General features: G+C 39.6%; 2 protein-coding genes across 3 annotated transcripts; one reads left to right on the top strand and one right to left on the bottom strand.

Annotated features, from left to right (window-relative positions):
* The first annotated feature begins 361 nt into the window (after positions 1-361).
* LOC141389568 (uncharacterized) lies at positions 362-15,525 on the top strand. 2 transcript variants are annotated; one of them, XM_073961274.1, is made up of 4 exons: positions 385-516; positions 770-928; positions 1,008-1,083; positions 15,173-15,525. In XM_073961274.1, exon 4 carries the CDS (start codon positions 15,176-15,178, stop codon positions 15,422-15,424), a length of 249 nt encoding a protein of 82 aa, XP_073817375.1. In that variant the 5' UTR covers positions 385-516; positions 770-928; positions 1,008-1,083; positions 15,173-15,175; the 3' UTR covers positions 15,425-15,525. The 2 variants fall into 2 exon arrangements, with proteins under 2 accessions (XP_073817374.1, XP_073817375.1); XM_073961273.1 differs by lacking the exon at positions 770-928 and having other exon boundaries at positions 362-516.
* On the bottom strand, positions 15,475-23,202 carry Hmu (adipocyte plasma membrane-associated protein hemomucin). The gene is made up of 5 exons (XM_073961272.1): positions 23,071-23,202; positions 22,821-22,980; positions 22,547-22,752; positions 22,176-22,479; positions 15,475-17,395 (listed from the first exon to the last, which is right to left on the bottom strand). The coding sequence occupies exons 2-5, from the start codon at positions 22,934-22,936 to the stop codon at positions 16,225-16,227; spliced, it is 1,797 nt and encodes a 598-aa protein (XP_073817373.1). The 5' UTR covers positions 22,937-22,980; positions 23,071-23,202; the 3' UTR covers positions 15,475-16,224.
* Positions 23,203-23,520: the final 318 nt, after the last annotated feature.

The following is a 23,520-nucleotide window of genomic DNA, read 5'->3' on the forward strand; positions in this document are numbered from 1 at the left end:
AAGAAAAAAACAAAACTATTTTGTCTTAGCCACAAGAGCAATGTCACAGAATATAGCTCTGGTCTATATACAAACATTTAGATAATACGAACGACTGCCAAGCTGTTTGTCTGACTGTCTGCCAGGCATATGACAAAATGACAAATAAATATTTTGCTGCTAGTGTTTCTTTATAGGACTCAAAATAATTATTACTACCCGACGACGCGCATCATTAATGACCTAGACAAAAGGGGATGGGTGGTGGTGGGGTAGATTGTGTGTGCGTGAGGGTGCTTGCTAGTCGCTTGTTTGGATATGGATGTGGTTGTTAGCTTGTGGCGGCAATAGCTTTTGGTTTTTTCTATGAATGTGAGATTGTGGTGATTTTTCAAATCGCAGCCGAATGGGAGAAGAAGACTATCATTTGCCCAGACATCGTCAAGACGTTAAGACCATCACGACACTGTGATTTGAAAAATTCGTTAAAAACATTTTTGTGTCTCAATAAAAAAATCATATTTTCCCGTTGAAAAGGTGAGCAAGGGGAAGTGTTTTTTTTTTGTAAATGGAAAACTGTTGTTTTTGTTTGCCAATGAACTTGAATAAATCACTTTGAATTTAAGTTAATGTGACGAGACAGTCAGTGTGCTTTGTTATTAGAGCAATCTTGTGTTGTTATGGCAAAAAATAATAAAAAAAACAAAACGAGGCTAATGTTTGTTCATTGCATCAGTGAAAATAAGTGTTGCTAAGTTTTTTTATAAATTAAATAATAAACTATTAACAGATTCCTAATAAACGATTTGTTTTCTGATAATTATTAACAAATCAGTGTTCAATTCAAAACAAACTACAATAAACAATTCAGAATAATTAACAACATCTGTTCTATTAGAAGAGGAAGATTACATACAAAAATAACACAAACAAAACAACAATTCCCCAGGTACAACGTGGTATTTTTGTATATTTGTTTGTGTATTTCGAAATAATTGATGTTAATTTTTAATGCATTCTATTTACAGTTGTCTGCTGTTAAACGAATTTCGTGCCAGACTCTCTTTCATCAGGTGTTCAATACAGGATACTCTAAATAATACAGTAAGTATTTTGGGTTAATATATTTTCCATAAATAATTGAAAACAACATTGGGCGCCACTAAATATTTGAAAATAAAAGGCAATAGAGTGGAATGCATGTTGTAATACAGTAGGCAGAACTAGCAAAAACAGCTGATCAAGATTTCAGCTGACATTGCATTAGAGTACTAAAGGTAAACAAACATGTATGTACAAACATTTTGACGGCCCTTAACCCAATCCCTGCGGGATATTTTAGAAACAAATTTAAATTGTCACTTTATCGGGCCATGAATAATGGAAAACAACATTGGGCGCCACTAAATATTTGAAAATTAAAGGCAATAGAGTGGAAAGCATGTTGTAATACAGTAGACAGAACTAGCAAAAACAGCTGATCAAGATTTGAGCTGACATTTCATTAGAGTACTAAAGGGATATTTTAGAAACAAATTTAAATTTTCACTTTATCGGGCTTTTACGACATAAGGTGGAACTCGAATGACCGAAACATAAGAACAAATTAATATAAATATGTTCAATTTGTGGATTTATTATCCCATAGAGTAAACGACTACAAGTGGTATCATGTGGTACCACCGCAGGGATTGGGTTAAAGTTATAAAAGCAGTTTGCTGCAAGACCTGTTAATTGGGTCATGGTAGAACAGTAAGAACAGCTGATTTAATTGAAATTGTGAATTAAATTTATGATAACGAAAACAAACATTTTGACAACTCTGACATATTTCAATCTAAAGAAAACAGTGAATATCCAGATCTATTTACCATGTCTACAACAACTCTATTTTGGCCAAAAATTCTTCAAGATGTCAAAATGATTGTTTACGTTTTTATACAATTTATTAGTTACTTAGATGGCTTTTATACTTGTTCCATAAACCGAACTAAGAATAGATTTTTAAACGCATCGATCTTTTGCTTTACTTCTCCAATTTTGGATGCCATGATATCTTCTTCAACTTGGTCTTTCCATCGGAGTTTTGGGCGTATACTGTCGAGTGGCTCGTATTCAATTGCCTTTCAGGCGGGGGCATCACTATCCGTCGTGCTAACGTGGCCCAGCCAACGCAATCGTTGTTGTTCGATATGGTTTACTATATCGATGTCGGCCGACTGGTACTGCTCGTTGTTCATAAGACGCACAGTGGTTCCGCCCGTGGACAAAAATCGAAAAATTGATGGCGACAAATTTGATTGCGATTGAAAAAAATATTCTCTAAGCACATTAAATTTTTATTATCCAGTATTATTTTTGTAAATTTTCAGCGGTTATATGCCAAGTTAAGTCGAAGATGTTGTGATTTGTATGCGAGGCCTTAAAAACGAAAAACACATCCTCAAAGCATTCTTAGGTTATGAGTAAAATTATAAAAAAATGGAGAGGTAAATGTGCAATTTTCAAAATTAAACTTTTATGTGATGGCATTGGCAATGTTTTTACGAAAAAACAAATTCATAATTCATTTTCCAACTTCATTAAAAATAGATTCTTAATAAATGACTTTTTCTTCTATTTTTAATATAATTACTATTAATTTATGTTGAGTTTTACTAATGTTGTGAGCATTTGTGAGTCTCGAAAATTCTTTTTAAATGCTGGGAATAGTCTCTAGTTTACGAATGTCCAGCTGCCCCCATCTGCCACCCGCTAATTTATTCCTCTTATACCACGCCTGTAAAATCGTCAAAATTCCGAAAATCGGGAAGAACGTTTATATGGTGGCTATACCTAAACATAGACCGATATTGACCATTTTTTGCATGGAGGTATTTGGTTCACTCAGAACTCTAAATGCCAAATTACATCTAAATCGGTTGGAAAATGTGGGTAAAACCGTCAAAATTTCGAAGATCCAGAGGTACGTTTATATGGGGGCTATACCTAAACGTAGACCGATATTGACCATTTATTGCATGGATGTATTTGGTTCACTCAGAACTGAAAATGTCGAATTACAACCAAATCGGTTGGAAAATTTCGCTAATATTTTCAAAATACCGAAAATCTGAGGGAACATTTATATGAGGGCTATACCTAAACGTGGACCTATATTGAATATGGTAATTTATTCACTCTGTGCAAAATAACATTCAAATCGGTTAGTAAATTTGGCCAAAATCATCAAAATACTAAAAATCGGGCGATACCTTTCTATGGGAGCTATACCCAAATATGGACCTACAACCACTAAAAATGGTTTTCTATCTTTTTGGCTTGTTATAAAACTACCTTTAAAATTTGGAGGCCGTAGCTCGATTAGAACTATTTTTGGCACTCTTTTCCATACAAGTGGGACCACTGTGCGACGCCGGTATTCACAGTCACCGCATATTGGTCCATAAATTTTTCTCTCAAACACGCCAAGTTCTGCCTCATCTGTTTTCGAAAGTTCCCATGCTTCACATCCATACACAAGTACGGGTAGTATCAACGTCTGGTAGAGTGTAAGTTTGGTCTGACGAGAGGTGGTTTTGCTTTTAAAATGTTTACTTAGACCAAAATAGCATCTGTTGGCCAATATTATTCTTCTCTTGATTTCATAACTGATGTTGTTAGCTTTATTTACGGCGGTGTCGAGGTAGATAAAGTCATTTACGACCTCAAAATTTTAATTCTGAACATCAACAGTTGATCCAAGTCTACTTGACATCTTGCGTGTTGATATCATAAATTTGGTCTTATCGTCGTTGACTGCCAGACACACTTTGGCAGACTCTTTTTCAATTTTCGCAAAGGTGCCTGTTGCGGATCGAGTTGATCGACCTATTATATCAATATCGTCTGCATAGGCCAGTAACATTATATCCTTATTGTATATAGTGCTATTTTTATCTCTATCGGTATATACATTCGCTTCTCGAATGACCTTTTACAATAGAATATTAAATAGGTCACACGATAGACTGTCACCTTGTCTGAAACCTCGTTTTGTTTCAAAAGGTTCCGAGAGGTTCTTTCCCACTTTAACAGCTGATCTTGTATTAGCCAATGTCATCCTGCATAATGGAACTCAGGCATGGCTTGGAACACCTTTGATCGAATTGGGCTGTCGAAGGCGGCCTTATAGTCGACGAACAGGTGGTATGTGTCGATCTGTCTTTCGTGGGTCTTCTACAGTATTTGGCGCAGTGTGAAGATTTGGTCAATTGTCAATTTACCAGGTCTAAAACCGCATTGGTATGACCCGATTATGTTATAGACCCTGGTTTTTAAACGTTTACACAGTACGCTCGACAGCACTTTGTATGCCATTGGTAGCAGACTTATGCCTCTGCAGTTTGTACACACCGTCGTGTCTCCTTTCTTGTTTACGGGACATAGGAGGCTGAGGTTCCTGCCAAATTTCTGTAATTAACTGATGCATATTCCCTATCAGCATTTCGCCACCGATCTTGAGCAGTTCGGCGGGCAGCCCATCAGCTCCTGCTGCTTTATTGTTTTTCAGCCGATTATTTGCTGTCATGACCTCGCTTTGGCTAGGAGGAAGACATTCAACGACGTCATTTGCGATTGTTTCTGGTGTATCTTCATCGACGCCCATATTCGATACTAAGAGCTTCATACAATGCCCCTTCCAGATCCTCAGTACGCTATCTGTATCAGTTGCCAGATTCCCTTCATTCCTAATGTACCTGCATCATACCCTTCAGTCTGGTGTTTTACACTCTGGTAAAATTTTCGGACTTCATTCTGACTCCTGAACATCTCGAGTTTCTCACGCTCACGTTTTTCTTGTTCTCTCTTTTTTTCTTCTGAAAATACGCTTCTCCCCTCTCCTCTTCTCCCGATATTTTTATTTTACGCTTCGTGCTGCTACTGAAGGCAGTGTTGCTCTGTATGCCGCGTTCTTTTGTTCAGTAGCCTGAGGACCCTCCTGATCGTACCATAGATTTTTAGGTGGTCGTTTTTGGTACCCAAGCGCAGATTTTGCGGTAGTTTGAAGTGAGTGGGCTATTCTTTGCCACTGCGCTTCCACATTATCGGGACAAGCAGTGCCTTTCTCCAGCATGTGAGTCAGTTGAACGGAATCGGCTTGTGCTATCTGTTTTGTTTGCAGCTTCTCGAAATCCAGCTTCCGTCCTATGTTAGATTGCACTTTTGTCGCAACATTAAGACGAGTGCTTACCTTTGCTGCTACAAGGAAATGATCCGATGGATGTTCGCTCCTCAAATCGATCGGACATCTAACACACTGTACGAGTGTCTTCAGTCTATCACAACATGATAAATCTGGTTTCTTGTTTTCCCATCTGGGGATATCCACGTGGCCTTGTGTATGTCGAGGTGTTGAAACCTGGTACTGCTCACTACCATGTTTTTTGCCGCTGCAACATCGATCAGCCTTATTCCGTTGTCGGATGTTACCTCATAAAGGCTGACCTTTCCGACCGTGGGACCAAAGGTATTTTCACTCCCAATTTTAGCATTAAAATCTCCTAGAACAAGGTGTTGGTACCTGGTACTGTTCACTACCATGTTTTTTGCCGCTGCAAAATCGATCTGCCTTATTCCGTTGTCGGATGTTACCTAATGAAGGCTAAACTTTCCGATCGTGGGACGAAAGATATTTTCACTCCCAATTTTAGCATTAAAATCTCCTAAAACAATCTTATTTCATGGCAGCGGTCATATGCTCTCTCTAGGCGCTCGTAGAATATATCTTCGGTCGGGGCATGGGCGCAGATGAGACTGATGTTAAAAAACTTTGCTTTTATACGGATTGTGGCAATTCTCTAATCAACCGGAGTGAAGCTAAAAACGAGATTTTTGAGCCTCCGATTTACCATAAATCCAACACCTAGCTCATGTTTCGTTTCATGACAACTATAATGCAGTGCGTAATCGTTTGTTATTTTTACGTCTGCCCGGTTCCATCGCACTTCCTGTTAGGCGATAATATCAGCTTTGTACTTACCAAGTACATCCGCCAGTTCGCAAACTCTCTGTAGAGAGTCCTGGCATTGCAGGTGCAGATTCGCAGATCATGGTCCATGGTCCTTAAAACGTTTGCGGGGTTCGTCAACTTTAGAGGGGGTTGTTTTTCTTATTTTTCTTTGTTTTTTCATAGTAGGCGTTGTTTTGACGGGGTGAGTTACTAGCCCAACGCCCAACCCAAGTTTTTAAACGTTCTTATGGGTGAACGCGTGGCACATGTTAGCTCACTACCTTTAACAGATGTTAAAGGCAGCTCCCCAGATGACACCACGGGGAGGTCAGTGTCCAGTTGGGATGAAAGAGGGACCAAGATAAATCGTGGGCTTTGCCATGTTAAAGCCGATCAAAACCGTTACTTGGTATCATTCATTCCCTACGTCACCCATACAATTTATTCACAATAACAAAAATTTTGACAGATTGAAACCACGACCCTGGCTTTTTACGCCACCTTATAATTTCCACTACAAAGTGGAACAATAAGACCAGTAGTGCGATTCTCTAAGTCATTTTTTGAGTTACCGACAAAAATCGGTAACGTTAAAACGCAAAATTATGAGTGAAAAGTTCAAATAAATGTTGACAATATTGTTGCTATTGGTAGGGCTTTACGACTAGTTGTTATTGGTCGCTAAGTTACCGAATAATATCGTTAATGATAAGTATATTGTAATTAACTCAAAAAATGTGTTAGAGAATCGGACTACAGCTCCTAAACAAATGCAGAGTATTGTGTGGTCCCAAAAAGAAAAATGCCGGGTCGTGGCATCAATTCGGGTCCGATCGTGTTTGTCTTGACAGCTGGCGTACTTCTGCTGGGATGGATGTGGAGGTGGTCCGTCTCAATATGAATGATATGCAAGCCTGCTTATAAGCTCGTTGGTCTAGGGGTTTTCCTTTATACGTTTGGACCTCTATCTCTCTCTAGATCATAAAGATGTCTCCTTGCGTGCCAGTCCATCAAAAAGGTACTGCATCTACAACACCCTTAGCCAACGCTTCAAACTAGGCCAGAAGGTTGCCTGTTCGATATCCTAAAACAGTGTATAGGGCTTGACAGTATCAAATGCTTTTGATAAGTCACGTACCATCATCACTGTTCCATCCCACGGCTTGTTCTGGTTGAGTCCTCGGCTAATATGTGTGGAGATGGTGTGTAGCGATGTTGTCGTGCTGCTTACATAACCCATGCTAATTATCGGCAACTGGATAGCTATTTCTGACGCTGCCTAGAACTAAAGCCTCAACAGTCTTTGCTAGGGGCGACAATAGCGAAATCGGCCTGTAGAATTCACCTTTGCTGGCATCCTTGTCTGGGTTCAGTAGCGAGACCACCCTGCCCATTTTCCAGACTTCGGGAATGATGTGGGTGGCTAACGGCAGGTTAATAACTTTATTAAGATACTCTACTCCTGGCGCATTGAGTTGTTTCTGCATTACCATGGAGATTCCATCAGGGCCCCACGCTTTGGATGACTTAGCGTTCCTGGTGGCATTCGCACTCACTTCTAACTTTGTGTATTATACCAACAGGTACATGGTGTGCTGTTACAACAGTAATGATGTCTCGGAACGTCCTTTCTGCAACCCAAACAACAGAAGGGTTGGACAGATTTCTGCAGCAGTGATTAGTGAACCCTTTGAAACTAGGCCAATTAGCTTTCCCATAATTGGTTAAAGTTCAGAGGTGATGTAATCGGGCGGTCTGGTTATGGAGATAATTATGGGGAGATGTTCTGACCCAAGAGAAGCGACTGGTTTCCAGGTGACGTCATTTGTCAGATCAGGTGACACGGTGGTTATGTCTGGCGAACAGAAACACTCTACGTTAATTCTGGTAGGGGCGTCCTTATTGATCGTTCAAAACTTAGATCTATCAATCTGCTCAGCCGTTTCCGAGGACCGAATGCCACAATTCATGATGAACATTAAAGTTTCACCAAGACCAGACGGATATGACCCTCCAAAAGCGGCTAATATTGGGTCTATAACCTGGAGTACAGTTATTTAACGACGGAATGTATACGTTCAGCAACTCTACCTCGCCAGTTCCACACCTGGCCACTACTCCCATACATTCCATTTACGAGTCATTACAGCCAGACTCAAGTTAGATAGGTCTGTATTGAAAAGTCTGGTTCAATAGTAAAGCTTATCCCCCACCTCCACTTCCGGTAGGATCCTTCGTCATTACGTTGTAACCATCATCATTTGCTGCACCGCCTCGACCTTGTTATTCTCTTGAAGTCCACTATTTCTTCGATCTTACCTCAGAGTCCATTGCAATTAACTTGAAAAAAGATGCATTTTCAGGGATTGGTGTTAAATGCTGTGCGGCTGCTGCTGGGAGGATTGCGGGGGAGTCGTGTAATCGGACGGCGAAGACTCACTGGGGCTGTGTTTACGCAGCATCCAGAACAAACAAACCCTTAGATGCTCCCACTCCCGACGTCTATTGCATCTCACCAAAGAATGTATTTGAGTGAGATGCGGATGTGACAATCCGACCACAAATATATTGGTCCTGGGGGTTCCTTCCTCCCGGCACGGACCAAAAGAATATGGGATATGCTGCTCCCACACAGAAAACGGATACAAATACAAACATATGTGCACTGAGGTGGCAGCCGCTGGGCGGAACATGGGTGTTGTTTGGTTCCAAATCAATCCGGTGTTGAAGAACCCGCCGCCGTGGATTTGCCGTGATTTCCCTGGGTTCCAAAAGATGAAATGTGGAAAAATAAATTAATCAGAGATTGTGTCATGAGAGGCAATGGGATGGATAGTTATATGGTGAGATTGTGGGTTTTGAGTGGGGAGCTGCAGATAGCCACTTCAACAGGTCAATGCCACAGATCAATTGGACTAAAGAATGTGGGTCGATCTGTCTCTATCCCATGACATGGGCTAGCCAACGCAATCGTTGCCATTCAGTACGTTTGAGGATCCACCTAATAGTGTAGCTGACAGCTTCACTCGGAGACCTTTGGTCTATTTTGTTCATCATCTCTAGTTTGAAGATGATAATTAGGTAAATATGATGAATGATTTTTAAGAGTTATTGCTTGATGAATTGAAGATGAGGTAGTGATGATGTTGATAAGTGTGTGGATATTGCTCATTGGGCTAAAGATGAAGAAGAAGAAATTTCCAGGGTATAGTCATATTGTTGATCGATTGTATTAATCTGACATGCTCCGCCGCCCTCCATCCGCACCGTATTGATTTCACATCTACTTGTCCAAATTCGAGGCGGAGATCACAGTATAGGTCTTACCGCTTAGTCCGCTCAAATAAGGTTCATGTACTAGGGCGATGTCAATGTCTAAGGTGGAGAGGGTTTTCAGCAGCTTATGGGGCAGCAGTAGCTTTACAATGATGCAAATTTATCTACACAAAGCATAAACTTCCTAACCCCCAGTTAAATAGTTCTTAAGTAGTCCTATCCAGACTTGTCGGTGGCAAACTTGATAAGACCGTCGTTCTTCTGAAAGAAGTTGGGAATCCTCCACTATGCCATCTGACGACCGATGTTCTGTTTCTCGACTAACTTCAATATTCGTCCCATTTCCATTGATGGAGAAGAACCTATACTGTAGTTAGCATCCCACCTGCTAATTCCTTATTATCTCCATATTAACTTATTCTCTCCATACATTTCCCTGGTCAACCACGTCCGAAATGTCTCTAAAATGACCTCCGACAGCAACCAATGACAATCGCTGATGCGCACATTGCAATCACCTTTGTCGATGATTGCTAGTCGGAGGTCATCAGGGACTATTCGTCCAGCAGTATTGCCAACTTGCTTCGGCTTAGACGATAATCAATTCTACGAAGAGCTGTCAGTGTCAACTTCTTCGAGCGCAGAAGGCTGTTCCCCGGACGACCTCATCCTCTTCACAAGCAATGCTCATGATTTTAGATTGGTCGATTGAGGACCGGTGATCTTAGACGTCAATCATTCCTCTGCCAGCTCGCGTTTCACCTGAGTCAAATGGTTTCTATTTGCTCATCAGCTGACCCAATTCCATCATCCTTTTGCGGGGTTTTGGAGTTGAGGCAGATGAGGAATCAAGTGAAACCTTAACTTCTTCTCTGCCTTTTTTTATGGCTGTGACTTATCCGCTTTGGAAGAAGTATCTTTTTTCGAACAAGAGGTTTCTCCAGTCGTCACCTCCTTAGGGGTCCTGTGCTTAAAGTGGGAATTTGTTAGACAAGAAGTTCCTTGTGGATTGTTTCTATAGAAAACACTCATTGCCTTGAGGTTAGATCTTATCAGCTGCGATTATTATTTGTGGAACAAGTTGCTTTAGCAACCTTACCAACGGATTGGGCTCAGTATCATGACTGGAGGTTGCAGACATGGATCACTGTCGTGTTCATGGCTTCATCCTCCTCTGTCAGCGATAAATTATCCCAAATGTCATTGGGGATGCTCTCTTCCCGGTAGAGTTAGGGGGACATTTTCATCAGTGTATTTAGGCTGTTGTTTATATGGTACAGTTCCGGAGTGTCTTCCCCGCCCCTTGGTTCCTGTACATTTCTCTGTAACGCCATAGCTTGAGCTGCTGGCGACAGCAGGAGGGTTCGCTGTCAGAATTCATGTTTGTGATGGTCAGGGATAGTGAGGTTGATGAACTTGTAGAAGTGAAGATTTAGGGTGCCACGGTATCATCACCTACATACATCAGTCTAAGTCGGGGTTTTTTAGCGAAAGTTCAGATATCCATGAGGTATTGATTAATGAAGGGACCGAGGTCAACCGCAGCATAGCCTACTTACCAGTGCAAAGACTTGACAACTAAGCCTAATACACGTTGAGGCGCCTAGGTATCAACAAATACAGTTGGTATCCCACATCAAACCTTGAAAAACACCGATATTCACGTGGTCGGCTAACATCCCGATGTTGGGGGAATTAATTCTTGCCCCATATAAATTTAGGCGTCCGTATCATGCCGAGCGTAGTTGAGCCAAAACTACTCTGATTTTTCGCAGCAGGTTACGCTCCTCAGCTGCAATAGATGGGGGACCCTATGGTCTCGAGAACCTTGTTCTTACGTCTCAGCTGATGGCTGTGGCATGGGCGGACGTCGTGAACATGGGCTGACTTCCGATACGTCAGTTGCTTTGTATTCGTGCATGAAACTAGGGGTTCTTAGATCGAGTTCCCCACTACTGAAATTCCATAAAATTACTCTAGTATGGAACTCGTTCTAAGAATCCCTAGTTTCATGCACGTATACAAAGCAACTGACGTTTCGGTAGTCAGCCATGATGTCGAATGTGAACCCTAGAATCTTGAGATAATTTGTGGTCGGTTCCGCTGCTTACGGAACCAATGTTGCAACTGGATATACACTCCGTTTCAAGTCAATAGCACATTTCAAATTGCTTTTTGTTACTTCATTTTAGTCGATATCCGTGGAATAAGACCTTATGAAGGTATTTTGCCATTGGGCGCCACAAAACCTAAAATTGTTAATGGAGGGTACCAGAAGGATTGTCGGTCCCTCTTGCAACTGGATTTCATGTTTGTACTCATCTCTTTCGATAGTTATATTGCATACCATCCATTTTAGTTGATCACAGTACAACTTTTATAGCTTTAGGGTCATATGTTAGGTTAGGTTTAAGGATGCGCATCCAACTAATAGTATAGATAACTGCTTCACTCGGAGACCCTTGGTCCATTGTTCTTCTTTTCAGCATCTCATCAATCCATTCCACAAGAATAGAAGAAATTGCTGTGTTGTTGTGAGCAGTGTGGATGGAAGGCTGCCAGTGTGCGCGCATGGAACACACCCAAACTTTTGTTTTGGAAATATTATTTCCTTTGCGTTTGCTTCAAAACAAAAAAACAAGTTTGAAAACACACTCGAGTTTGGTAGTGTTTCTTAAGGCCTGGGTACATAAGCTGCCTCGCCTGGTTGCCTTGCTTTCCTGCTTCATTTCTGGCGTAACAAAAAAATTAAAGAAAAAAGAAGAAAAGGGCAACCTAGTTCGAAATTGGCTCGGCCTTCTTTATTCTTTTAGCAAGGCAACCAGGCGAGGCAGCTTATGTACCCAGGGCCCTAATTCTCGCATATGTGATCGAGTTATTTCGATCGATATTTTCTGTATTTGGATTACGGCATCCGTTGTCGAATACACTTTCGAGTGGAATCTTGCGAGTTTTTGACCGCCACACATCTGCTGTCGAAATGATTATTTTTGTGGCACAAAACGAACTGGCTTAAATCTAGTTTAGTAAAAACTCTCCGATTTTTTTCATAGGTAGATATTTTTACGCTGATTACGGGAATGTAAAATTTTCTTGGGGGACGGACCCGGTTACCCGGTTATTCGACCCGAAAGTCCGGGTACCCGGTACCCGATAGACCCGGTTCTACTGAACCGATTCTTACAAAATGGGTATCGTTGGAAAGCTTATGAAAATACCTATCCAACAAGTCATATGATGGGGTTATCTCCAGTGGTTCAGAAGTTATAACCAAAATACCTCTTTTTGGACCCGGGTTTTTCCATTTGTTATAATACCTTCACTGGGTCCAGAGATATTGACCTTAGAATGAGAGAAAAATTTAAAATTTAGAAGAAAATGTTGTTCCCATTCCCTAGATTTGAACCTGTCCATAGGAGAAAGTCTTAAATCCCCGGACGAAGGCCGGCTACTTGAGAAAATTTATACTTTAAAAGAAAATGTTGTTCCCATTCCCTAGATTTGAACCTGTCCATAGGAGAAAGTCTTAAATCCCCGGACGAAGGCCGGCTACTTGAGAAAATTTATACTTTAAAAGAAAATGTTGTTCCCATTCCCTAGATTTGAACCTGTCCATAGGAGAAAGTCTTAAATCCCCGGCCGAAGGCCGGCTACTTAGAGAAAATTTATAATTTAAAAGAAAATGTTGTTCCCATTCCCTAGATTTGAACCTGTCCATAGGAGAAAGTCTTAAATCCCCGGCCGAAGGCCGCCTACTTAGAAAAAAATTTACTTAAAAAAAGTGATGAATTTAGAAAAACTCTGGACCCAGTGAAGGTATTATAACAAATGGCACCATTTTGGAAAGGTTGAAGTATGAGCTATAAAATTACGTGAATTAATTGAGCACCCATAATGGGCCCTTTTTCGACTTTTTGAGGGTTTTATGGAAAAACCCGGGTCCAAAAAGAGGTATTTTGGTTATAACTTCTGAACCCCTGGAGATAACCCCATCATATGACTTGTTGGATAGGTAGTTTCATAAGCTTTCCAACGATACCCATTTTGTAAGAATCGGTTCAGTAGAACCGGGTCTATCGGGTACCGGGTACCCGGACTTTCGGGTCGAATAACCGGGTAACCGGGTCCGTCCCCCAAGAAAATTTTATATTCCCGTAATCAGCGTAAAAATACCTACCTCTGGAAAAAATTTCAAAAAAATCGGAGAGTTTTTACTAAACTAGATTTGTTCCAACGAACTTTAATGACAACATTTTGCAATAAAACTAATCAAAATCACATACTAAAGACTTTTTCCAATAAAATGAGTAAAAAACTAGACAAAAAGATACTGTTTCTTAAAAATTAAAAATATATTTTCCAAAGCCAGAATGCGATTTTTATATTTTTACATAGTGGAATTTATTTCGGGTCACTATTACTTTTAATTTTTCACAATTTTCTATTATTTTATACAATTTTCATGTTTTCATTTCATTTTACGAGAATCTTGCCGCACAACAACTTGTTTGTAATAGTTTGTGTTTACCATATGTTTCACCGTTCGATAACCGTATGTATCGATAACTTTTTTAAATAATTTCGATCGTATAAGGGAATCCAAAAATTTCGATCGTTCGTAATTTGTCTTCGAACAAAAACTGGTTCGATAACGGATGCGAGAATTAGGCCCCAGGCCTTTACGTATTCATTTTCTTATCGACATACATAAACAGGCTGTTAATTGTGTTCTGATTTCCATATCCAGTAATCTTTCCATCGTTTTTAATATAAAGGAAGAACGATTAATTGCTCAACAGTCCTTGGGTAATGTGTGACTTGGCTTTTCCGCCTTCCTTCCACTGACCAGGTATATGGATATAGGAATTTCTATGGGGGCTTTATATTACTCCAAGTATAGAGATCTGGAATAGTATAATTTTGTGATCCGAGAAAGAACACTTTTCGGATACCTTCCAACTCTCTTTATCGGAGTCGTTCATATTGGTTAGGGTTACATCAATTACTTCCCCCTTATACTATTTTGAAAACTTGGTGTGTTACCCTGTTATATATCCTTTAATTATTTGTTTAAATAAAATTTAATACGTACTCACCCCTAGCATTTGTGTTACTGGTGGACATTAGCATCACATCCATTAGGGTCATTATGTCATTATGTATAGACTTCCTAATTTATAGCTTTAAACAGGACCGCAAGAAGTATCATTGGTAAAAATGTCAGTGAGGCAAGTACCCGAAGGTGTCGTCCGTGATGATGACAGAAATTCGGTCAAATTAGACACTAAATTCATAAGTTATCGTACTCATGACATTATAACAGAAAGTATGGACCTGCCGTCGAAAACAAATGGTACCGTCGTAATAGGGGCCACGAGGAAAATCTTCTGCAAAAAAGGCTGACTTCCGTATCGTTAGTTGCTTTGTGTTTTGTAAACTTAGTTAAAATATTTCAGTTGCACACTCATGCGTTGTACACAACAATGCACATGCGAATGCATCAGAAAACAAAGTCATACTTGTTTGCTTTTTACCTGCGTTAAAAATACCTGTTTTTGATGATAAGAAACACGTAGCTTCGTAGTTGTTAAGTACATCGACGATAAGAAACAGAATACATTGTATATTATTTGTCATTTGCAAAGCAATATTCAATAAGGAAGTCAACCAAATTCAAAACTATTCAAGACAAGTCTCTAAACTGCACTTGTTCAAAGGATAATTTTTTAGACATTTTTTTGTATATTTTTCTCACAAAGCATCAAATTTTTTCCATTGGCTTTTAGCTTCTCTCCTTTCATCAGATTTTTAAAGACTTCCTTCAGCTATTCTCGTCTTCACAGTTTTTTTACCCTAACGATCCCTTCTGGACAGCATACTTCAAAGTCTTATTGATTTTAATGGTGAATTTTATTTATTTTCCAGCAAATGTCATCCAAAGATATTCATCATGGAGAATATAGCGGCGAACCTGGCTGTAAAACGTTAGAAGAAATCAACAAAGCATTTCATCATTTTTGGGATCCCACAGGATATTGGCAATGTGGCGAACAAGGTAAACCCGCAAAATTGAATCGTTGCCCGACATCGCATTTATTCTCCGGCAGCAAAGGAAAATGTGTACACTATACCGAATGGGAGTGGACTGAACCCAAAGAACCCCCTAGCCGCCCTTAATAGAATAGAGATTTCGCCTAAATATTTAGACCAATAAAATAAAGTTATCATTTGTTTTTTTTTTTAATTAAGAAAAATATATTTGTTGTTTTATATTTTCACTTTTGTTACGTTTTATTGGAAATGTTACAAAAAGAAAAAAGACTTCATTCTCTTGAGAGTGTAGCGTATTTAATACATTTCTAGTATGTATAGAAATAACAATACTAAAGAAAGGCAATAATAATTCGAAAAAAGGAATTTCTAAATATAATTTGGAATGTTTTGAAAAAAAGAACGACCATAACCGAAAATAAGGTTTGATTTTGATGATTTGGAAAAATACCTATCTATAAAAATTGACGTTAATAAATATTAAATGTAACTTCTGTCTTTCATTATCGATTGGCCATCAGACAAGTGGTCAACTTTCAAACTTAAAAAACTACGATTTTTTTTCAATAATTTCTCAGTCGACGACATCCTTTGTAGCCATGGGACACGCTATTACTAAATTCGTTGTCGACTCTGCTATTCTTAGGATGAGTGTTCAGCATAAATTTAATATTTAATTATTTTGACTAAAATTTCTGCTTAAAAAATCTATGTACATTTTTTTGCGGCTGTTTTCTACAGAATTTGTTGGGAAAATATTCCCTTTAAAAAATTAACAGAAATCCTAAACTTTAAGCTGCATATGTATAAAAGTTATGATGTCGTTGTCGTCGTATTTTGGAATCCCATGTTTAAGCTTAAAGCGTTGCTGCTGTTGTTGTTAGTTGGTGATATTTTGATGGAGAAATGAGATGAATTTAGTGATCTTAGAATTCAACATGTTCACCATGTTTGTTGATCACTTTAATTTTCTCGGGTTTTGGTGTGGGTGTATCGCGGGGAATTTCTTCTTTAACGGGTGCTGGTTCCTTGGGGGGCACACGTGTGGTTGAGGGTTTGGGAGGAGCCGATGTTGTTGTGGTGGCGGGCTTAGCGGTGGTTGTGCTAGGCTTTGGCGTTGTAGTTGTTGTTGGCTTGGGTGTTGTAGTTGTAGGCTTGGGAGTTGTTGTTGTAGTTGTGGGCTTGGGAGTTGTAGTTGCTGGCTTAGGAGTTGTTGTAGTTGTGGTGGTTGGTTTGGGAGTTGTAGTTGTTGGCTTGGGAGTTGTTGTAGTTGTGGTAGTGGGTTTGGGAGTTGTGGTAGTTGTGGTGGGTTTGGGAGTTGTGGTAGTAGTGGTGGTTGTAGTCGTAGTAGTTGTTGTTGTAGGTTTCACCTTTGGCTTGGCCGTAGTGGTAGTAGTTTCCTTTTGTGGAGGCTTTACAGCTGGTTCAATACCCACTCCCTCATAACGCACATTGTTGATTTTCACATTATGTTCCTTTCTAGCTCCTCGTTTGGGGTTGGCAACACGTCCCAAGAAACGATTGAATGGTGATCCCAACAACAAATGATCATCAAATTCCAAAACATGAGAAATCGATCCCACACTCTTATCAAAACCATGCAATGAACCTACAATATGACCATTCCAATCAACGCGTACAATAGTGGCACGTTTAGGAGCCAACAACAAAATACTTTCACCATGACCAATAAAGTGAATGAAACGTTGAGCAATCTTGTTGGGATAGGCATTGTTGATTAGTTTGAAAGGCAATTCGAACAAGGTCAACATGCGAGCCAAGAACAAACGAATGCTGGGGAAATTGCTGAAGATATTGAAACCGGAAGGATGTTCACTATCGCTAGCCATAACCAGTGGTACCCACAAGCCTTCTGAATCAGGTGTCAAATTATCGGGTATACCAGGCAAGCCCTCGACAAACACCTCAGTCTGTCCAGCTTTGCTACCCTTCAGGTAGTGTTTCGTCAAACGCATTGCACCAGTTTCGGCAACAACCAAAAAGTCTTCTTGGGGACTCAAAGCAATACCATTGGCAAAGAACAACTCATCAATGAGAACGGTGCTTTGGTTCTTAACACGGTCATATTTGAAGACACTGAAAGTAAAAGAAAAATAAATATATTATTATTTGGAGAATTATTCTAGGACAACAATTGGGAACATAAATAAAGAATTGATGCGAACAAGCATACATATGATATGTTTAGTACCTACAAAAATCACCGGAACACTAACCTGACATTAAAATGAGTCTAGGAGAAATTATTTCCAAAAATTCGAAAGGAGAATATCATTGGTCCATCGGTCGGAAAAAATTTTCTGCATAAAAAAATATCATAAGATGTAATGAAGACAATAACATTGTTGTTGTAGCCCGTACAGGACATTTAACCCACGGTTCTCTCGTATCGCATTGACCCGGCACAACGCAACATCTACGTTGCGGCCACCGGCTGCCACCTCAGTGTACACATGTTTGTATTTTTATCGTTTTTATGTGTTGAGAACAGCATATCGCGGAGTGTTTGCTCCGGTTTTTTTTGGTCCGTGCCGGGACGGAGGAAACCCCAGTACCAATATATTTGTGCTCGGTGTGTCACATCTGCATCTTCAACCATATCCAACCTTCGGTGAGATGCAATAGATGTCAGGTGGGGGTGCATCTTAGGGGTTGCTGTAGACTTGTCCTTTCAACAGCAACCGCACAAGCAGTATTAGCACCTGCCTTTGTTGTATGGGAATAGCAGTCAGGTGTGAAACTGCCGAGGTAGAGCTGCTGAAGGTATACATCCCGCCGATAAATAGCTGTATTTCAGGTTACAAGAATAACATTAGCCCGCTTTTGGTGGGTCATAACGGTCTGGTCTTGGGGGACTCTAATGCGCATTATGAGTTGTGGCATTCGGTCCTCGGAAACGAGCAGATTGATAAATCTACATTTTGCACGGTCAATGAAGACGCCCCCATTAGAGGAGAGTGTCACAGTTCGGCAGACATAACCATCGTGTTACCTAGCAACCCGTCATTTCTCTTGCATCAGACTATCTTCCCATAATTGTATCCACTAGCAGACCGCCCGATTACATCACTTCTGAACGCCGATCTTTCATCAATCATGGGAAAGCTGATGAGCCGAGTTTCAGAGAGTTCACTAATCACCGCTTCAGAGATCTGCCCAATCCATCTGATGTCCGGATAGAAAGGAAAAGGAAGTTTTGAGACATCATCATTGTTGCAGCGGCTCGCCATATACCTGCTGGTCAAATACCAGAAGTAAGACTAAACTTCTTAGCGGAGGCGACGGGATGAGCGTGATAAGCTTCTTCGAACTAACTTCAGTGACCCCAGAGTCAGGGAGCTGACGCTGGAAGTTAACTGGCTGTTCGGCGAGCATAAGCTGAACAAGTGGTTAAATCATCTGAAGAGTTGCAAACATTGGAGCCGGTTTAAGTGAATTGTGGGCAACGGTTAAGTGACTCTTGAACCCTTGAAAGAAGGAAGACAGGAACGCTTAATTATCTAAAGCGTTGTGCCCTGATGGAATCTCCATGGTAATGCTGAAACAGCTGGGTGAGCCGGGAGTGGAGTATCTCTCTAATGTTAACAACATGTCGCTAGCCACCCTCATCGTTCCCGAAGTCTGGAAAAAGGGCAGAGTAGTCCCGCTACTGAAGGCAAGGATGCCAGCAAAGGTAGTGAATATCCTAGATGCACTACTCCTGCCCATGATTAGAAGTTCCCAGTTGCCTATCATCAATAAGCAACACAGCACGACAACAGCGATGCACTCCATCTCCACAAACATTTGTAGAGGACTCAACCAGAGAAAGCCGTGTGATAGAACAATGATGGTAGCACTTGACTTATCAAAAGAATTTGATACTTTTAAGCACTCCACCATGTTTGAGGACTTCGAGCAGACAACCCTCCGGCCAAGCTTGAAACGTTGGATAATCAATTAATTGAGAAGAGAGTTACATGTCATGGTCGACGATGGTAACAGAATTCCGAGCCATAAACTACCCTAACAACCCTAAACCCTTGTTGACCACATATAACGCAATAGGTCGGTCTGTGATAAGATATGCGGCGCCAGTTTGGTCCGCGAATGTAAGTGACACACGATGGGGAAATATTCAAACTTGTCAGAATGCCGCCCTGAGAACAGCAACAGGGTGCCTCCCCATGACTCCAGTAGACTATCTACATTCTTCCAGTACAGCGACACAATCATATGCTTTCGTTGCAGTACCTGCTCGGGTGTTACCGTGAGACATCCTAATCACCATATGGTGGAAAGGCCCCACCTATTCAGGCAGGTCAAAGAGAATCTTCATGATCTAGAAGAAGAGGTCCAGCGTTACAAGGGAGAACCTCTAGATCAACAAGCACATTAAGCGGGTCAAATAGCATTTATGCGGCTTCAGTTACAGATGTCATAAACAGAAATAATTTGAATGCGGTGTCAAGGGTGTTACCGTGAGAGCCATCCCAATCACCATATGGTGGATAGGCCCCGCCCATTCAGGCAGGTCAAAGAGAATCTTCATTAGCTAGAAGCATCAAGCAACAAGCATATCAAGCGGGCTTGAATAGCATTCATACGGACGCAGTTACAGATGCCGTAAGCAGCTATAGTTTGAATGCGGTCATCGGATTCCTATTTACGGATTTATGTCAAGATATCATTGATAAAGAAGGACCTCCCCCAGAGTCTTTGTCGAAATGATGTCTTAATACTGACTAGTTCGGTTCATTATAGAAGACCGCAGTGCCAAATTGGACAAAGAGACATCCAAACGTAGACCAATACCTAAAATTCTCTGTAGAAATATGTTCCACTCCCAAGGAAGAATTTTCACCAAATTTGAATAATGTAGCTAACATCTTCAAAATAACGAACATAGGGAGGTACAGTTATATGGGGGCTACATCAAAAAGTGCGTCAGACCATTCTCTGTGGATATGTTTCATATTACCAGCGAATACTACACATCAAATTTAGTTTGGATAATGTGGCTAAAATCTTCAACATTGTCAAACTCGGGTGGTACCTTTTTATTTGGGCTATATCTAAACGTGGACCTATACCTACATTTTTCTGCAGAATTGCAAATTTAAGCCATTTCGGTAGTATAATGCGGCTATATGGAGGCTATATCAACACGTGGACCGATATAACCCATATATAATCTTAAATATTGCGTGACGTATCATGATTTCAACAGACGATCGGACAGACACGGACATCGTTACATACATCGACCTAAAATTTGTTGTTTGCTGATTTTTTGCCGGTAGCTACGATAAATCCAGAATCATTGGACTTACTTGACCTCTTCACAGAGTTTCAGACAACAACTCATCGAGTAAAGCCTCTTTCTTAAGAAGTCTTAAACGGCTGTGAGTAAAAAAGCCGATCGCGTCTCAGTGTTAACCTAAACATAATCTTCCGACGAATTCCTCTTTCTATTCTCCTCTCTCTATGTCTAACTCAATTTGCTACTTTTACACCTTAGTGGTCTATTACAGGATAACATTAAGTGAATCGGAAACCATATAAGCGAATCGGTGGCAAAAATACAGTCAAGTGCCCTAAAATCTAACTTATCATAATGATGGTGGCATCCGATCATCAACAACAGCCACGTAAAATATGAATGCAATATGTTGGACAATAACATGAAAAAGAACAAACAAATGTTAGATATAGGGTCAGGTGGAAAGATTTCTTAAAAGCCTTATGGAACTTTACAATTTATCCACAATACATACATAACAGATGAATAAACAAATCATTGTTTGTACAACTGAAACGACTATAATCTCAATAAAAACTCGACGTTAGAATAATTTGAACCCTGACTTCTCTTTATAGCATAATTAAAAACAGCCATTTTTATCGGTAGGCATAAAGGGATACAAGGTACATTAACATTTTGTTTGTGTATGTTAATTTATTGTTTTTCAATGAACAAACAATACAATTTAAAACAACGTAATAAAGCCAAAAAGCAACAACAATCTAAAGTGCGACATTTGATACAATAGAAGTATACGATCCATCAATTAAAAAGTGGGAAAATATGATAATATTCAAATCTTCCTTCTAATTCTATATCAGTAATATGTATCAGGTGTGTGGATGTTAAATTCAAAAAAGAATGGAATTTTAACTTTTCACCAACCCTCATAATTGAAAATATATTCATATTTCTTTCTACAAGTTTCATATTAATCTATGATGACACAAAACCACCGCTTGAAAACCGGTTAAAGTGCAAATATTTTTTCTAATTCTAACTGTGTCAAAAGTCATTAACATACATATGAGTCAATATTGCAAATTAAAAATATTTAAATCTTGTTGTTGCAGCTATTTATAGATAAAGTAACTATTTAATTTAAAGAGTGCACTATACTTTCAAATGCATCTCTCATTACCATTTTCTAGTATTTACTACAAGTTCAAAAAGCAACAAATTTGAATATTGTTAGAACCCCTGTTTAACAAATTTATTATCTTATCACCACAACAATAACAACAAGTCAAATACCGGCATTGGATCATTTGTTTCTATTTCCCTCCATTCCTAAAGCAAAGAAAAACTTTCTAACGCATTATGAATTTAAACAAAGAATCTACGAAGATTGTACAAAAGAAATACCAAAGCAAGGTATGCAAGCAGAGCTAAATTAATAAACTGCCAGCAAGCCAAACAGCCATGGTAAATTAATGAAAAAAAGATTCAAACAAAAGATTACAAAGCATTTTTTCACACATACAGAGAGCAGAGCCAACAAACAATCGAATGAGAACGAGAGAAATGCCATAATAAGCGTATAAAGACAATTCACAAAACATTATTACTCACCGTCCAGAGGGATTAACTAAAGATGTATAAACCAAATCTTGCAATGTATAATCTGATGAAGAGTCGGACCAATAAATGTTTCCTTGTTTGTCGACAGCAACATCATTGAACAGCTTGGCTGGGCGGTCAATACCATCCTTGCCGGGCACTTGTTGTTGTGGTGAAACCAAGAGTTTCTTTTTATGTGAATCCAAATCAACTTGCCAAATGCCATAATAGGCATCTGCAACCAAGAGATTATTGCCCTGAGTATCAAAGGCTAAACCCAATGGGCGGCCACAACGTGACTCCTCGGTAATATCTTCTATAGGTAAACAATAAAAAAAAATGTTAACAAATTATCCGAAAAATGTTTCTCCATTCTCACTTACCACAGGGTTGGCCCAATTTGGTTACGTGCGTAACATGACCGGCATTTATTTTGATCACTTCACCTCCATGAATACCCATGTAAATGTCTCGATTCTTGGCAATCAAACATTCCGGACCATAAACACGTCCTTCCAAAAGACGCTCGGCTCCTTCCAAATGATAGTTTGGCTCAAGAGCACCGGTCAATGGTCTAGGTGGTGCAACTCTACAAAATATACAACAGTTACACTAGAACAGCAACAACAACAGGAAGCTATCAAGTTTTACACTTACGAAAATTCTTTGAATGGAAAAGTGGTACGTGGCGGTAGCCCCGGCAAAAGAATAACGATTAAGAAAACAACCATGAAATTCATGACCCTTAAACCTAGACCGTAAAGTAGACCCATGATGTCTTATTTATAATCCCCCTAAATAAATGAACCAACAAATTCTCTAAAAAAAAGAATAAAACAAAGAAAAGATTTACTAGAAAGTCGCTTTGACCAAAAGAAAGTTAAAGCTAGCGTTTTTTGTATCTTACCGACTCGGGCGTTGATGACGATAGAATAAAACAAGAGATAAAATAAACCGGAAAATTTTTGTTAATTATAGCAGTGTTGCTATAGTATCGATAACATGCAACTTGTCGGAGCAACAGGGTGACACCGAAAAAAATGTTATCAGTTAGAGTTGTATAGTTCATAAATGAACTAGTTCAATTAAACGATTCAGTTTTTGGAGTAGTTCAAATTCCTTTAAATGTTTTCTTGCCAGCAAAAAAAAATTGGAAGTTGTGAAATTGGAGTTATGATTTCACAACATCTTTCGATGTAGTCCAACAGAGTTATGAAAAATGCACTCCGTTCGATACATTTTATAAGCAGTTGCTTTAGAGATCCCTACAAAACAAAAACAGTTGGTTGATCCCTACCCGTCGCTGCCGACGTAATTTCTTCAAAAGAGAAACAAGTTTCGAAGATTTGTTATAAAA

Source organism: Musca autumnalis, unplaced genomic scaffold (assembly GCF_047663935.1).
Source record: "Musca autumnalis isolate F117 unplaced genomic scaffold, ASM4766393v1 scaffold_1, whole genome shotgun sequence".
NCBI classification, from domain to species: domain Eukaryota; kingdom Metazoa; phylum Arthropoda; class Insecta; order Diptera; family Muscidae; genus Musca; species Musca autumnalis.